The 16,807-nt window shown below is 41.5% G+C and overlaps 3 protein-coding genes across 8 annotated transcripts in view; all 3 read right to left on the bottom strand.

Moving 5' to 3' along the window:
* The window catches only part of uvssa (UV-stimulated scaffold protein A), a 30,148-nt gene extending 29,226 nt beyond the window's left edge, over window positions 1–922 (bottom strand). For 2 of the 3 annotated variants that reach the window (XM_055023298.1, XM_055023299.1), the window contains exons 1-2: window positions 611–922; window positions 391–508 (exon numbers count right to left, since the gene is read on the bottom strand). In XM_055023298.1, the coding sequence (XP_054879273.1) occupies window positions 391–508; window position 611 (119 nt within the window). In that variant the 5' untranslated portion in view covers window positions 612–922. The remainder of the gene's footprint in view (window positions 1–390; window positions 509–610) is intronic. The other variant, XM_055023300.1, reaches the window with a different exon arrangement.
* Window positions 923–1,920: 998 nt separating this feature from the next.
* sil1 (SIL1 nucleotide exchange factor) lies at window positions 1,921–6,875 on the bottom strand. 3 transcript variants are annotated; one of them, XM_055023344.1, is made up of 12 exons: window positions 6,749–6,875; window positions 6,409–6,470; window positions 5,023–5,161; window positions 4,584–4,689; window positions 4,411–4,495; window positions 4,248–4,334; window positions 4,025–4,120; window positions 3,824–3,945; window positions 3,623–3,719; window positions 3,389–3,553; window positions 2,747–2,911; window positions 1,921–2,639 (listed from the first exon to the last, which is right to left on the bottom strand). In XM_055023344.1, exons 1-12 carry the CDS (start codon window positions 6,792–6,794, stop codon window positions 2,442–2,444), a joined length of 1,368 nt encoding a protein of 455 aa, XP_054879319.1. In that variant the 5' UTR covers window positions 6,795–6,875; the 3' UTR covers window positions 1,921–2,441. The 3 variants fall into 3 exon arrangements, with proteins under 3 accessions (XP_054879319.1, XP_054879321.1, XP_054879320.1); XM_055023346.1 differs by having other exon boundaries at window positions 6,409–6,533; window positions 6,749–6,832; XM_055023345.1 differs by having other exon boundaries at window positions 6,409–6,533; window positions 6,640–6,810.
* Window positions 6,876–6,945: 70 nt separating this feature from the next.
* spdl1 (spindle apparatus coiled-coil protein 1) lies at window positions 6,946–16,233 on the bottom strand. Of its 2 annotated transcripts, XM_055023343.1 has the most exons (15): window positions 16,182–16,233; window positions 15,187–15,348; window positions 14,401–14,577; window positions 14,112–14,306; window positions 13,886–14,035; window positions 13,000–13,098; window positions 12,440–12,550; window positions 12,225–12,365; window positions 11,185–11,291; window positions 10,638–10,758; window positions 10,025–10,091; window positions 9,763–9,945; window positions 9,541–9,622; window positions 8,144–8,216; window positions 6,946–7,060 (listed from the first exon to the last, which is right to left on the bottom strand). In XM_055023343.1, the coding sequence occupies exons 2-15, from the start codon at window positions 15,346–15,348 to the stop codon at window positions 7,013–7,015; spliced, it is 1,716 nt and encodes a 571-aa protein (XP_054879318.1). In that variant the 5' UTR covers window positions 16,182–16,233; the 3' UTR covers window positions 6,946–7,012. The 2 variants fall into 2 exon arrangements, with proteins under 2 accessions (XP_054879318.1, XP_054879317.1); XM_055023342.1 differs by lacking the exon at window positions 6,946–7,060 and having other exon boundaries at window positions 7,536–8,216.
* Between the last annotated feature and the right edge of the window lie 574 nt (window positions 16,234–16,807).

The raw sequence follows: 16,807 nt of genomic DNA, 5'->3' as shown, positions 1-16,807 counted from the left end.
CCACAGCATAGATGTATTCAGGTTATTGTTATTGTTTGGTGCAAGCTCCAAACAATAAATCTCTTGCATCTCTTCTTGCTTGTTTTGCAGAGTTGCTTTTGGTTTGGACCATAAACCGGTTGTATAAACTGGCCAGGCTGGTGAGATGTGGGACCTGGGACTGTACTTTACTCGCAAAAGCAGAAGGTTGTGTTAATTTCTACAGCAGAGGAAGTGCACTCCTCTTTTTCACAATAGCAAATACATACCGTAACAAGAAATAACTCTCATAAGCCTGTGTATGTTAGTATGAATTGAGGAATAAGTGGGTGTTTCAAAAAGACAAAGAACACAAATGGAGGAATCAGACATGAAGCTTTCCAGAGGATCTCTCTCCTGTGTGGCTCATACTTGCAGATCTTCTTCAGCTCCTTGACTTTATCCTGGTTGAGCTGCGGCTGTCCAGATGTGGTCAGTTCCTCCACCAGCTGGGACAGGCGCTCCCTCTGGGACAGCTCCATCCCTGTCACTGACACGCAGAGGACAAGAGAGTTCAGGCTCACCGATGCTGCTCTACATCCTGCTACAACCCAGACCTTCACTTTCATCATAGTTTAGCGTTTCCTCTCACTGGGGAGTCAGACAGCGGATACACGCGCTGCTTCATGCCTGGAGCAGTGCGCGTGAGCCGCGAGTTGATCTAGTCTCCATGTAAACAGTCTCTCACCGACGCCTGGGAATCCGTCCAAATGTTACAGCGGCTACTTCCGGGAGACATTCACGGTTATTTTACATCCAGGAGTAATAATGTTAATAAGAACCGAGTCGAAAAGTAATCTTCTTTTCATAATGCCATTATTATAAAATCATTTTATACAACCTTTACAGGAAAATAAACATATCGCCATCTTAGTCCGTCAAAAACAACTGCCGGTTTGACTTTTCAAAATAAAAGCGTCAATAAACCTGACATGAAGCTTTCCAGAGGATCTCTCTCCTGTGTGGCTCATACTTGCAGATCTTCTTCAGCTCCTTGACTTTATCAAGCTTTCTTTAAACTGCGGATACAAACGAGAAGTTAGAAATATTAAAGCCTAATTTTTATACGAGATGATGATGATGATGCCCATCTCCAGAGGTCAACGGTGCGAGAGGATGCTATGTCATCAGTCCATCACATAGCAACACAGACAGGATAGCCATGGAGGGACACACCTCAGGAGAATTTACAGAGCGCAGAATTGTTGTAACAAATAGTTCAAAAATGTAATATTTTCTGTTTTACTTTCCTCACACTGTTTTATGTAGTATTTTCATAGCCTTTCCTTTATTTTTATATTTTCTGCTCAGCTTAAAGAATTGTTTTGTTCTGATGTGTCTTATCATACTGGATTTTAAGACAGAAACCAAGAAAGAATTGCTCGTTTTAGAAATCAACCTATTTAGTTAAAGCAAATGTAACCTATTCTTAAAATGTGGTTTCAAAACTGTTCCTGATGGTATTCACCGTTCTGCCATTCCATTCTTTACCCAAAGGTTGATCACATATTGAACAGCTCAACTCTGCTTGGAAGACAATCCACAGGGTTTCAGTGTTTAAAAGAATTTCTTTACCATACTTCTAGAAGTGATTTGTGAGGTCAGACACTGATGCTGGATGAGAACACCTGGGTTGCACTCTAATGCATAACAAAGTTCTAACACAACAAACTTTTCTACAAGGTTGGCAGCACAAACATAAATCACTAAATAAATCAATGTTTTATTTACTGGCAGGAAACAGGTCAAGCAAAACTTAAACACATAAATAATAAAGCCTCACACCATCATCCCCTCTGCACAAAACAGGCTACAGCCAAATCCAGACAGAACCATGATTTGTCACTCCAGACATTTCCACTGCTTTACAGAATGCACTGGAAAAATCGCAAAAGCACAACATTAGTGTTTAAACTTTTTATTTATTTTTAAAAATAAAGATTTTCCATAAGCCATTTCAGTTAACAACAGACGAGTCCTCATTATTTGTTTGGTTCCACCCTGAAACAGATTTCAGAGTGCAATATCACCATCCAGAGAGAACCTTGAGGTAGAACCTCTTGGTTTTGGTAGAGAAAGATGGACGGATGCTCTGGTATGTCTGGGTAGCCCAGCAACACCTGGTAGGGAAGTGAGGTTCTAATGTCATGGTAGCACCAGTCTGTTTAGATCCTCATCAGCCAGGACACTTGTTGGAACAGGAGCTCTGTCTGATTACAGCAGCAGACTCAGAGGATTTAGCTCCTGCTGGGTCTAAAATGTATGAACTGGACCATTTTCCACTGCCATACACAATGCATCCCAGACGGGAGCGCTTCCTCTTCGATCTGTGTCCACAGATCATGTTTAAAACCCTGTGAAACATGTTAGACTCCAGGACTGGTTGTTTTACTGTTTACTTTCCTCTCAGCAGGAAGTGCTGGTCATTTCACTTTCACCTGCAGAGAGTCTATAAGCTCCACCATCTCTGTGAAGTAGCTGGTCTCTTCTCCTAGGATCATTTCTGACTGGATCAGTTCTGAGTACTGCAGTTTGAGGTCGAGCAGAGAACCCAGCAGAGCACCGTCTGAGCGGTACTGATCCAGACACACAGGAGTCATGGCCAACAACGCCCGCAGAGCCTGCAAACAAGACGGCACCAAGTAAGCACACGGTTCCTCTGGTTGTACTGGATCTGTTAGTTGACGCTGCAGAGGGGCAGAGTGGAGGCTGGGGGTCATCAGCCCACCTTCTCCCTGTAGTCATGCTCAGTAGACTGGAGCAGCTGTGGCACCAGAGAGCACCAGCCCTCCTCCATTAGCTTCTCCTGCAGGGACACCTGGGAGTACTGACGCAGCCGCTCGGCATGGGCCGGGTCCTGGACCGGGTCCAGGCCGGTCTGGGAGATCAGCTCCTGGTGGAGCAGGACACAGAGACCAGATTCAGCCATTCCACCATTACAGTAGTGTTTTTAAATTAAAAACCATTAGTTTTGTGGGATCTTTTTAGAACTATTTGCAAACCCCTTCATTTAACCCTGTCAAATCTATATACAGAAGAAAAAATATCAAGCAGGCTGATTGGACACAATCATTTTTAATCCTTATAGAACTTAAAGCTGCACTAGGTGACTTATTTCATTTTTTTTCTTTTACATATTTGCTGAAACTGTCACTATTTGGTAACAGGTGCTCCTCATCAATTATGCATTAGCAAAAAATGTGGCAATCTGTTTCTGAGCATCAATAACATGTTTGTTTAATACATTCAGTAAATGCAGGTGTGAGGACATCCAGGTCCAGTAAAAGCTGCTGGATATTTGTGATCCTGTTCACTATAAAACTAGAAAGCAGAAGGCAAGCTTATTAAAAGATGACTACTTGGTTTGTACCTTCTCACTGATCATGTCGTACAGCATGGTGACTATGCGTGTTCGCAGGATTCCTCCAGCGTCTGCCCTAAAGAACTCTGATAGAATCTGCAGCCCGCCATGGGACAGGAAGTGGTGCTGCGCGTAGGGGAAGTGACGCAGGAGGCAAGCAAGTGCAAAAAGGACCTAAAATCACAGAACCATAAATTTAAATGTTCTCTGTCTGGACGGTGGGCTGTGCAGACAGGAAGCTACCTTCTTCTTGACGTTGAGCGGCTGAGTGGTGACCAGCGTTGTTAGAAGGGTCTGCAGAGCCCCTCCCTCCACTGCTTGGACTTGGACCACCGGGTTACTGCAGGACCAACACAAATGCATCAAAGCAACAAGCTGAACACAAATTCATCCTAAGATGTGCTGAGAATGGAGGCGTGAGTCCAGCTCAGTGGCGGCGCTTACCTGGCCACGGCGGAGCCCAGGACCAGGGCAGAGTTCTCCTGGATTCGGACATCAGAGCTGTTCAGACCATGCAGGATGAAGCTCAGGCCGCCCATTGCGCATAAGGTTTGAGCATTATCCACCTAAAACACACATACACACACCCACATGCAGGTTGACATGATAACATGTAGTGAGCTCGTGGTGAATGTGCCGTGCTACCTGATGCACCAGGTACTCCAGCTCCTGCAGGATGCTCAGCCTCTGCTCCACAGTGGAGTTGCTGCTGTTGAACTGATCCAGCAGGCGCCTCATGATCTGCAAACACAGGAAACAGCATGAGATGAAGGAAACAAACTGATCCTTCATCTGATCTCCAGCTGGGAGCAAGCGAGAGAGAGCAAGACTTCCAGCAGTGAACAGGAAGGCTGACTACAGCGTGTACCTGGACATCCGTCTCTACCAGCAGATCCAGGTCAGCCATGTCCTTCTTTAACTCGTCCAGCGGTCGGAACCCTGATGGTGCCGAGTCCTGCAAACACAGTGAGGGTTGGGACAGTGCTGAGCAGAACCTGGTCAGTATGGAGAGTTCTGCAGCGGATCACTACCTGACTGCTCTGGTCCTCCTTGATCTTCTTCATGGCCCGTTTCAGCTCAACAGGATCAATGGAGGACCGGCTCTTTTCCTCTTCCCTGCCACCACAGAATGACCATTTCTATCCTTTGACCACTGCTCTTCAGCCTTGTGGAAATGTTTCCTGAATGCGTAGCAGGAACCCACCTGTGCTGCTGGGTCCAGTACTTGAGCTGTTCCTCCCCCAGCCTGACCTCCCGCTCACCGGTCTGCAGGTTCAACCTTACATGGGAGCCTGCAGGGACAGCCTGGCCTGGGTTCACACACACCCATACACACACACACAGACACAGCCGACAATGTTACAACTCAGTGGCCATTGATCAAGCAGACACAGACAGAGTTGTCTATCTTTATATGGATGGTTGACATTTTCGAACAAGAAATGAATGCTTGCATGGTCAAAGACCAAATATAATATAATAATCTATATTTTAGTTTTTGCTTTCTGATGTTCCTGCATAATTAACAGAATGTCATGATACTTTGTACAAATAAGTCATTTCTGTGATATGTGTAAATGGCGTTTTAAAGCGTGCTTCACCATAATTAGCTAAAAGCAGCTGAACAGACCTGGTTACTTCACCTGGTTTCAGTGTTTGCCACTGTTCATTAGGCTGAACAACCTCAAAAACTCCATCATCATCATCAACTGTCACCTCCTCCTCTTCATCAACACCCCGTCCTCCCTCAGGGTTCTCCACCACAGTTAAGGCACCTTCAGACTGCAGACATAAGTAATAAATGTAAAATCATCATTTAGTAATACCCAATAATGTCTGAATAAATAATACAAAAAACACCTTATTGTGGCATTTAAGAGAATAGAATTTGTTTAGGTAATTCCAAGTGACCAAAAATAGAAACCACTTAATCTGATTTCATGTCATAGTGGGGGAGATTCTTAACAACCATCTTCCTAACACCAGGGATTTGTATTCAGAGCAGGGAAAAACAAGATTGTGGTTTGACTTCCCCAGAGGAGGTCTTGGTTTGGAGATGCATCCTTGACATTAGTATAAAGCGAATCCAAAATCTTGTTTTCCCGAGTGGAGCAGCTGACAAACTGGTGAAACGTTGGCAGTGTAGAAGAGACTGAAGCATGACTAAATCACCACATATTGCAATAAGTCCATTGGGGTTTTGTGACTGTGTCTTAGCAACAGAACGAATGACATCACATGCACTATCAACAACAGCTGAAGTTGGGATATAAACACACAAAAAGTGGGATGTAAACAGTTGCCAAAATAACACTGGTGAATTATTTTGGGAAATATGGATGGAAACTTAAAGGCAAGAGTTCAATGTCTGGACTGCAGACAGGAGGCTTCACAGTAATGCACTGCTAATCCACCTCCTTTCCTTTCCTGCTGCTCTTTACATTTGTCTGCTGGTGCAGTCAGGAAGCCTGGCAGAGGGATGTTGGAGTTAGGGATATAATCCTTCAGCCATTGTCAGTAAAATATATTCTACTGCATTCCCTGTGTTGTTTCTGAATCTTTGTCAGGGCTTGAAGTTCATTCATTTTGTTAGTTAAAGACCTCACGTTTGAATTTGAGATGGTTTGAACTTCCTCCTCTCTGCTCCCCACCACGCCTCCTTTACAACTCCTCTGAGATTTCTGGCTTTTCCAAACTTAACCAATTGCTGTAAGTCACTCTGTTGTTATGGTTACGCATCATAACAAAATAAAGTATAAAACCAACTGGCAAAAATCAGTCCGGCTCCGCCGCATCCAAATCAAGAAAGAACACTCGTCCGAAAAAGCTATTTTCCCCAAGACAGACAGAAATTTAAGTTTTAAAAAAATCTCAGACAAAGTAGAGCTATTCTAATGTGCCACCCTGAGCGGCGTAATTCTAGAAATATGTCATGTAAAGCATTGTTTGGTTTTTACCCGAGTGAACAGACCTGCACGGTAACCTGGAGACGCTGCTGATGTTCCAGAGACTGATTGGTTAAAACTCACCTTCTGGCTGAGAGAGCAGTGCAGCTGCAGGAGAACCAGGAACAGGCAGCAGAGAGAAGCTCCTCCAAAGTAATAGAAAATCAGCCTCATAATTACTGGAACAGCACAATATCAGGACAGTGAGCCTGGAGACACGAGAAACACGTAGGGCTGTTTCCACATTGTTTTAATGTTGGCAGAAAGCTGACAGTGGGAGTTAGTTCAGCTTTCAGCTCCTCATGCTGGACCAACCTGGAGACTCGAGGCTCCACGGTGGTTTCCTACCCAGGCTGGCCTCGCAAGCAGCTTTCTCGACCACCGACTAGAGAAATGTGACTCAGATATGTTACTCTGAACTCACCTGCTGAACAGAGTCGTGTATCATCCACCTGCCAGCACGTAAACATCGACACAGCTGTCTCACATTCACCGGAATGATTCCAGCGCTCTCATTGGTCCACGTAGTTAAAACGCGTCCTCTATCCAGTTGTTCCGCAGTAAAGCTACTTACTGCCCTCTGCCGGCTTGGAGCGTTATTTCATCAAATAAAAACGTCAGTAGGAGCGCCGGGTGGCTTTAGTTGAAACGCCCGCAGAAAGCAGACACGCACCATCTTTGTCTCGGGTCATTTGACTTCCTTGGGGCGGACTGGGACAATGTTCCAGAACGGGAACTGTAAGCCAAAGGTAATCCACATTAACTCGGGTCAGATTGTTGCTCCTGTAGATATTAAGGGATCTTCTAACTGATCTTCTCCAGCATCACATGAGTCTTTAGACCACAAAACTCAGAATTAATTGGAATGATACGGAGGACGGTTTCCACATTTTTTTGTAGTCAGGTTGTCATTGCACAAAGACAAACAAACAGACAGACATTTTTGTTTCTGATCTAAATCTAAAGAATTTATAAGAAAGTAGCATAAGTTTTATGTTAAAGTTAGCTTCAGTTTTTTATTTGAATCACAATAAAGAAATGGAAGCAAGTTCATTTCAGTTCAATATCAACTGATTTAAACAGGATCATTTTCCTAAAATAATTGCCCAAGTAAATTTTTTTTGCCAAAAGATTATTAATGCAAAAATAAAATAAATCACTTTTGGCAAAAAATAACTTAGGCAATTATTTTAGGATGGTGTTGGCCTGCACCAACAAGGCAACTTCAGTGACAAAAACTATTGATAAAAACAGGAGCTCAAACACTGGATCATTCCAGAAGCTTATAGATGGCTACAAAAAGTATGAAGCTTCTCTTTCTGAAATCTATTTAAGAAAATCTAGTTCATTTAGAAATGAATTGTTATGATGTCTGGATGTCAAGTTTTCAAAGTCACAGTGAAAGTGGAAAAAAAGATTTTATAAATATCTAACAGTTCCATGTGTTATAATAGAGCCAAAGCAGTTCCATGTGTCCAGGAAGGAGTGATGCATGTCAAAGTGTTAACACCTGGCACAGTGTTAACAATTTCTTTAATATGTAAACACAGAGTTAACAGAATATGTGCAGTGAAGTTCTGGAAAACATGGTTATAACTTAGGAACAGAAATATTAGACATTTTATAGCCTCCCCAGAGTTCCACTATTACACACACACACACACACACACACACACACACACACACACACACACACACACACACACACACACACACACACACACACACACACACACACCAATGTTTAATGGGGTGATGGAGAGCTCTACTGCTGGGCACACTGGTTCTCCATTGTGTTATTAGAAGTGACGTAGATCACCTCTGTTTTTGGTTTCTTTCTCCTCACTTCCTGGTTGTTCTTTGTTTCTTCCTTCTGGTTAGTCACAGGCCAACTGAGGGTCAACCATAAAAAACACAGAAATACAGATCATTAGTCACTCAGCAGGACAATGTTTGCAGCATGGTGTGTTTGGTTTAATCTGTGGATTGTGTGGGGAGTGGGAAGAGGGGCTCAGAATCATCAGCACTCCTTACAGTTGCCATTTTAATTCAATTACATTTCTATGAGCAAACACATCTATTTGTCTTAGTTGAATTAATTAATTGAATTAATTGCAGGTGTGCTTTCTGCTGGGTAAAACATCAAAAGGATCTGTCAGATGTATTGTATGAACTGCAGCCTTTCTCTGGTTTCTATAAACTACAATGTCACAAGAATTTACATAAGAAGGGTTAAAAAAAAATCCAGACTAGAAATATGTAATTTGACCCAATTACATTGCGTCATACTAGGCACTTAGGAAACCATCATAGTAGTGGCCTATTTACACACCTTTGGGGTTGATTGTTTAAACATGTCCAATAGAAATGGAAACAAGTAGAGAACATTACAGTCATGGGGGCTTTTAGGATTTATACATTCAAACGTTCAATACTGGTTTTTAAAAATATTTTTATGAATGTAACTTGCTCTCTCTGGTTGTAGTAACATTTGAGGATAAATCCTAACATGTGAAGGCAATCGCAATGTTTACTCCCGTTGAATAAATATGAAAAGCACATTTGTCATTTGATAAAATCACTTTCTCCCATAATCTGAAGTCTTTAGAAACGGAACCAAAAACAAATGCTTTTCTGATTTCCTCGCCCATCCCAGCCTGCTTTAAATAAAGACGCACCGATCCAATGTTGAAAAATATTCTAGATCAGTTTATCAGCTGTCACCTGATCTAGGGTAGATATATCCAGTCTAATTTTATGCTTTGTACTCTGAGTGATGTCTGGGTTATTATCTATTTTACATTACATGTAGAATTCCTAGTTTGACTTTCTGAACCATGTGAAGGTTTATTGTAGTTTATTTCTACCTGTTTTATCAAGACAGTCAGCTCATCATTATTGTCAGTTTCAGATTCTTTATTATACATTTTCTATTGGCTGTTCTTCTCCTAAATGCACTGACTAAACAAATGAAAGTGGTTTTAACCAAACTTGTGAAGTTATTGATGTGTTTTAGTGTGCTTTGCTGGCATAGAGTATCTAAATACATTTATAATTCAGAACATTTTGTCTGTGTTGAAAACAATAAAGGTTTAATGTCCGTCCAGCATTGTTCTTCTGTTCCAGATTGTACCGACCGGTGCATCCGCAGCTCCCAGCAGCAGTAGAAACCTGAGTTGTGGATGTAAGTTGATGTTGTGTGATGACAGTACTGACCTGGGAGTGGGGATCACATCAGGCTGATCGGAGCTGATCTTCACACACTTGGCAGGTTTCAGTTCAGGCTCACACTTAGGTGCTGGAACATAGAGGAAACGATGAGCAGCTGCAACACATGATGGCCTGAGCTCCGCATGCTGGTTACACTCTCCTGGAAGTGTAACCAGGATGGAAGGTGAGACGGTTCACCTTTGACCCTCCCTTCACTTCACCACATACCTTGAGCAGCAGCTGTTATCTCTGCAGGGCTGTTTTCATCTTCACGGGCCACTTTCGTATTGTCTGCCTCCTCAGTCTCCACGGCAGCAACCTGCTCTCCATGAGCGCTCTCGTCAGGTTCAGGCTTCACATCAACAGGAAGCTTTTCCTTTCTTTTCCTCTGGATAGGGTTTTTTTTCACCTCTGCAGAGATTCCAGGCAACAGCAGCGTTACGGAGCAGCAGACAGCCAGCTAACAGAGGCTGGAGGTTTGCTTCACTACCTTTGGGTTCATATTTCTGCTGAAGCTCCTCGACACGCAGCTGCAGCTTGATCTTGTCGCTCTGAGTCTGCAGAAACACAAACTCAGACATTTAAAGGTGTCGCAGCCCGAGGAGAAGATCTGTTCTCCTCAGATTATACACTTAAGGGCTGCGCCAAGTGGACGGAAAGTTATATTACAATATGTCATAGGACTATTGTGATAACTACTCATTACTCCTTTTTTAGCTAATCTTATGTGACTGAATGGTACAGCAGTGAAAGTTCCATAAACACAAGTACTGCTCTTGAAAAAAAAAATAAAATTCTAATCCATTTATTTAAGACATAAGTTATTTGAAGAAGTTTGATTTGTATCACTAAACTGCTCAAAGTAACTGCATTTATTTATATTTTCAAATGTATTGATACTCTCAATTTAAAAACCATTGTGTAAAAAAGTAGTAAAATTAACGACCCCAACTATATGGACAGTATTAGGCAATTTTAGACATTAATTGAAATTTATAGTGACAACAATAAATCTAAATTCTTCTCATGATAAGAAATGTATCACTGTAAATGATAAACAATACAATAAATCCCCACCACTGACTGAACCAGCCATCCTCTACCTGTTTGAGCAGCCGCTCAGACGTAAACAGCTTCCTCTCCAGCTCCAGTGCTCTCTGGCTCTCTGACAGAGACTTCATCCTCTGCAAGGACAGCTCATCTCCCAGTCGCTCAGCATCCTTACTGAGCACACACACAGACACACACACACACGTTAGAACAAAGCTCTTTCAGTGGGTTAAATTGGGACAGGGTTCCTCTTCTTTTGAAACTGCCAAATATCCATAAATTTTCATTATCCTATATTTGCAGCATAATTATTAGGGACATATATATATAGCTCCCTTGTAAAAAGCGACTACACTGCCGACATTGTTTCTCTACTCCAGTTGATCATCTCATAATCCTCTTCTGCATCATTATCACTGAATTGAACAAAAGGCAACAAAATGAAAATAAACAGATGTTGTGAACATTGACCCAGGTTCGTACCAATATGTTAAATAATAACTCATATTGTTTAACAGTGACACGTTTCCAGACTGAATTGAATTTCAGTCTGTAAACATCAAACATTGTAATGATGATGATGACGAAGGCTGAACTCACACAGAGTTGTTGAGCTTGAGTTGGAGCAGGTCAGTGTAGTATGTTTCATCCTGACCACCAACTGCTTCTGCTTGGAAGGGATTGGCTGGTTGAGACTTCAGCAACGTCTATACACACACACATGCACAGACACAATATGTGTTTTTAGTAAATAAAGCTAAAGTAATCATTATCCTTTGTACAAGTATTCATATCTTACTCCATCACAGTTGCAGATCAGGGATGGGAGCTTTACAGATTTACTGATCATTTTGAAGTTGCTCTCAAACATCACTGTTGTAGCGTTAGCACAGCGAGCATGAAGCATCTTTCAGCATTTCAATTACTCCTTGTCCGTCCACCTCACATGGAAGAGGATTAGGTGCCACCCCAGAATTTACTTTACCTGGCCACATAAAAAGAAAATCACTTGAATCTGACATGTTTTTTTTTTTTTTTCAAGTCAAACTCCTGTTTTGTTTTTTTTCTGTGGCCTTGAATCTTTAGTGCCCTTTGTAAATTTTTGTCCCTGTTGGATAAAGATGGTCACATATTTTCACCATGTTGGAAATATGGAGTTCACCGTTTTGATAACGTGGGGAGCAGCAAGGAGGGGAGGGGCTCAGTGTCTTTGTTGTCGCAGCACTGCAGCCAGAAGAAGTGCAACAGTTTGAGCCTAATTATTTTTTTAATTAAGTTTTTGGAATTGATTATGTTGACATTTTGAGAATCCAAGTTAAGTGTGATCCAAGCAACATTTAACTAGTAGTGGTGGTCACTACTTGTACCAGACACCTGCAGCTGTACTTGCAGTCAAAAACATTTTTTACATAGTTTTGACTTGAGGTGCTGAATACTGATCCACTCCACTCTTCTCAGACTTATTTGTAAAAATAAAAATATATACCTTAAACAGTTTTTATCAACTCTATTTTGTGTGTCAGTTTACAAATTAAAATCTCTCCTGTTGAGAGATTCTTGAAGTAAATTGAGTAAGTTCATCTTCATTCCAAACGTCAATTTGATGTTGGAATTTGAACAGGTTGAAGCTCTGTACTCACCTCCATCTTCTCCAGCCTCTGCAGTTTGGTCATCAGACTCTGGATCTCGGCGTTCTTCTCTGACAGCATGGACTGCAGCCTCTCCAGCTGAGCAGGGTCGGCCCTGGAGCCTTGCAGCTGCATTAGAGTGGCGATCTGGACCTGCACAACACCTTCACTGTCATTCCAGGAAACGCATCAGCAGCTCTACCCAGCTATCCTGTCACACACTCTACCTTCATGCGCTGCATCTGCTGCTTACTGAAGGCGTGCATTTTCTGCAGCGACTGATGCTGCACCTTCATGCTGATGAGCTGTCTCTCCATTGCAGCTCGCTTATCCTCCAGCTGGAAAACAACAGACATACTTCAGCTGAGGAGCTTTAGTTATTATTTTAGTGCCATTTCATAGCACAATTAAGCAACTACGTTGGCTTCAGTTGCTATAAGATACTCCACATATAAATTTGACATTCTAATTTAACGTCCATGAAATTGGGCCTTTGTCTCTTTAGAAACTTCTGATCTCTCTAAAGCTCCGTCTTTAGGAAGTCATCACAAAATGGCTCCTCTATTAGCCCTTCAACAATGTTCTTACCAGCGCTGCCATGGAGATTAAAGGATTTCTCAAACATGAACCAAAGAATCAAGGCAACACTACAGGAATGTGCTTGATGAGGGAACAGCATCACAACTTCTCATTGATTTTACATGATGCTGCCCTTTTAAAAGTTCGCTCAAAATTCCCATGACAGTTGGATAGAAACCTAGCAAGTGTGTGCCGACTCTGTGTTTACCTCAGCAAACAGAGAATTTCCCCGGCTGTTTGGATCCTGGGCCTGCTGAAGAACCTGATCCAACTGGATCTGCAGATCCCGGTTTAGTTCTCGAGATTTCTGTTTAAAAACAAAGCAAACATCTGAGTGAGGGGCAGAAACAGGTTCACACCGCTTTACGTCTCATCACATCAAGCTGACAGATCCAGAACAGAAACACTTTTTGTTGGATTTTTACAAGACATGCTTCAATCTGTAATATTAATATCTGTATCGGTCCTGATATTGAAAAAATATATATTTCTGTTATCAGTGACAACGTGCTTGATCCACAACGGGATATCTATTCTAATTCTATGCTTCATGCTCTGAGCGATGTCATGCTTTATTATGTATTTTATATTATATTTACAATTTCTACTTTTACATTCTGAAGCATCTGACATAAAGTTTGTTGTAGTTCATTTTTACATGTTTGGCCAAACCTATTCACTTTGTTTCAGATTCTTTATCACTTATATTACACTCAATGCTATACTCCTAAATGCACTGACTGAACAAATGAAAGTTGATTTTACAAATGAAAGTTGATTTTACATGTTTGACCAAGCTTGTGAATGTATAGATGCATTTAAATGTGCTGTACTAGTGCAATTAATAAATTAATTTGTAATTCAGTACATTTATGCATGTGTTTAAAAAAAAACATTTTTTAAATTAATTCAGCTATATTTCTGTATTGGATTGGTATTGACTGATATCTGTATCAGTTCTGGAAGTGAAAGAAGTGGATCGGTGCATCCCCACATTTTATAGCAGATTCTGTTTTCCTTTTAAGGTCTAAAACTCAGTTAGTTGGAGCTAAGGAAGAGAGCACATGAGCCAGGCAGCCAGGCAGCCAGGTTACCTCCAGGGCGTTGAACCAGGACACGGCCTCCCTCTCCCTCTCCTCCTTCTCCTCGCTGAGGCGCTCCACCTGTCTCTGCAAACGGCTGTTGCTCAGCTCCAGCTGCTGCTCTCTGTAGCGACTCTCCTGCAGGGTCTGCTCCAGCTCCGCCTGGACCAGCAGGAGTACGTCTCAGGTTCGGTACCGACCAGCAGAACCCACGCTCCGCTGTCCAGACGAGCCTCACCTTAGCGCTCTCCAGCTCCATGGTCTTCAGCTGCACCTCCATCATCTCAGTCGTCATGGAGCTCTGGGTGTTTTCGTTCAGCGCGCGCAGCTCCTCCATCTTGCTGCTCAGCGTCTCAGCCTGCACCTCCAGCTTGTGCTTCAGTTGCTTTTCACTCAGCTGGAACTCCTCCACAGCAGACTGTAGCATCAGGATCTGCACACAGTGGTTAGGACTCAGATCTCCCATGTCTTCCCTGGGCCTGTAGAGCAGGAGTGTGTGATGGTTTGCTTCGGCCTCACAGCTTTACCTTGTTCTGGTGCTCAGTCAGAGACACGCTATGGCTCCTCTCCAGATGATCCAGATGTTCCTGAAGCTGCTGTTTCTGCAGGTTCTTCATGCTCTCGTATTCCGACTGCAGAGACTCCAGAATCCGGGTCTTCAGCTCCACCTCCTTCTGCAGGGAGTACTTGTCCTGCTCGAGAGCCTAAGGCACACACAACTGCTCAGAACAGAGCTGAGAAACTGTGTCCTACATTTTGCCTATTCCTGCAACTTCCTCACAAAAAGTAAGATCAGGGCAGCAGCTAAAAATTATTTTAGAAATCCATTAGTGAGATGATTCATCGCATAAAATATTTGCTACATTCAGCAGATTTGTCATTTAACCACTTAAGCCTGTTTTATACAACACTGGAAATACATTAAAACAATTCAGTTTTGTTTTAAATAACAAAACAAACATTTTATTGCAGAAAATGTATTGACACAATATTCAGTGTATGCTTGATTATTTGTAATTTTATTTTATTAACTGACTAATAATTGAATAGCAATTTAATAGGAAATGGGTTTTTTGTTTGTGCAGAATTTAAAGCAGGTGAACCTTAATTATTAATAGATCAATAGTCCAATCTAGTAATAATTGGTTGATAATAATACCAAAATAATTGGTTAATGAGCATTTTAATAACAGATTAACCACGATTAATCTGATTAATTACTTCAGCTCTAGTTAAAATATCTTAAATCTACATTTTCAGATGCAGACATCCCAGATTCAGATTGTGTTTTTTAAATGGACCCAGCTCCACACCTCCAGAGCGTTGGTCATCTCCACCCTCTGCTCCTCCAGCCGCTCCTGGAGCTCATCCTGCTGCTTCAGCAGGTCCAGGCCTGCCTGGGCGGCCCGGCGGGCCTGCTCCTCACTCTCTTTCAGCTGGCTGCGCAGCAGCTCATTCTCCTCCTCTGGAGGCATCTGAGAGGATAGAGGAAAGACACTGGGTAAGTTCAGCAGTGGTGTTATTATTATTAGCCACATTTCACTTATTCTCATCAATTCATATAATGTTTTCCAACAAGTCTGAGGATGAAGAGTCTTTATGACAAATATGAGCTGACTGCTGTTCCTTGGAAGCATCAGAGAATCTTTTTCAAAAGTACAAACATTTATCCTATTTAAAGTAAGGTAAAGAAATACCACATAGCTCATAAACAAAATATTTACTTTATTCCTTTGGACCAAATCAAACTAAATGGAGCTCTATTTATGAATGGTTACATTCAAAGATGCATTTTTTTGTCCATACTGTTTGATTCCTTCTAAGAGATATTAAGCTGTTACAATTATTTTTACTTTATTGAATATGACAATATAGACTTCTTTTGTTTATGGTCTGTGTTACCAAGGAGATGTGACCTTTTATTTGACCGTCTGTTGTAGATTCAACACAGCAGAATTGATTAAACATGTCGATTTGCGGAACTTTAGTTCAAAATGGTAACAGACCATGTTTCTGTGCAGCCCTGGGTCGACTCACAGACAGCAACAAACCTGGTTTATTCAATTTATCATGGAAATATTACTGAACCCTTCAGGCAGGTTTATGAACCCAGACAGCAATAATTACACGTATCAAAATGTCAGCTTCCGAAAGAGAGCAACCCTTTCACTGGAGACAGTAAACTCATGTTAACGTTTATCTTCTTTGTAAACTGGTAGCAGTTTCAATACGACAAATACACTGAGCATTATTATTCACTGAGTACAAAAAACCTCTGCTACAATAAATATTTTAACAAGCACTGTACCTTCTCCACAAACCTGTCGTCCTTCTCAACCCGCCGTAGTTTGAATCCAGTTCCTGTGAGTTATCGCGACAGTTTGCTTCAAAACAAACCAAACGCGATTAACTTTACCCACAGCGACCTCTAACGGTCAATTTTCCGTTCCATTAATGTTCATGAAAGACATTAAAAACAAATCCCAATCCTGTCATTACATTTAATTCAAAATATCATGTATAATTAATAAAAGTACTCTAAGGCTTTTCCCCCAATGGACAAGCATTGGACTAACGTTTTAATGTCATTTTCAATTTTCTTCTCTGCTGTGTTGTCTGTCCACATTCCTTTTGTTTTTATTTTTATTTATTTATATTTTAATAAATTTGCTATGGTATTTTATTCATTTTCTTACTGTGAAGAACATTGTGACTTATGTCTATAACAAATATTTTTTAACATTCAGACAGACATGTTTTTTAGTTAACTTTAACTAAAAAACTGGTTTCATTGTAAACCAGTTTACAATGAAGTTCATCTTCATTGTAAACTGGTTGTATTGAATATTTGTCCAAAGAATGGACAAATATTGTACCAGCACCTTGTGAATGAAGATCAAAAATCAAGAACACCCACATTTACCAAAATCACAG

This window comes from Poeciliopsis prolifica, unplaced genomic scaffold, assembly GCF_027474105.1.
Source record: "Poeciliopsis prolifica strain line A6 unplaced genomic scaffold, Auburn_PproV2 SCAFFOLD098, whole genome shotgun sequence".
NCBI lineage: Eukaryota > Metazoa > Chordata > Actinopteri > Cyprinodontiformes > Poeciliidae > Poeciliopsis > Poeciliopsis prolifica.
Note: the sequence above shows the minus strand (reverse complement) of the source record. Positions and strands in the feature narration are given on the sequence as shown.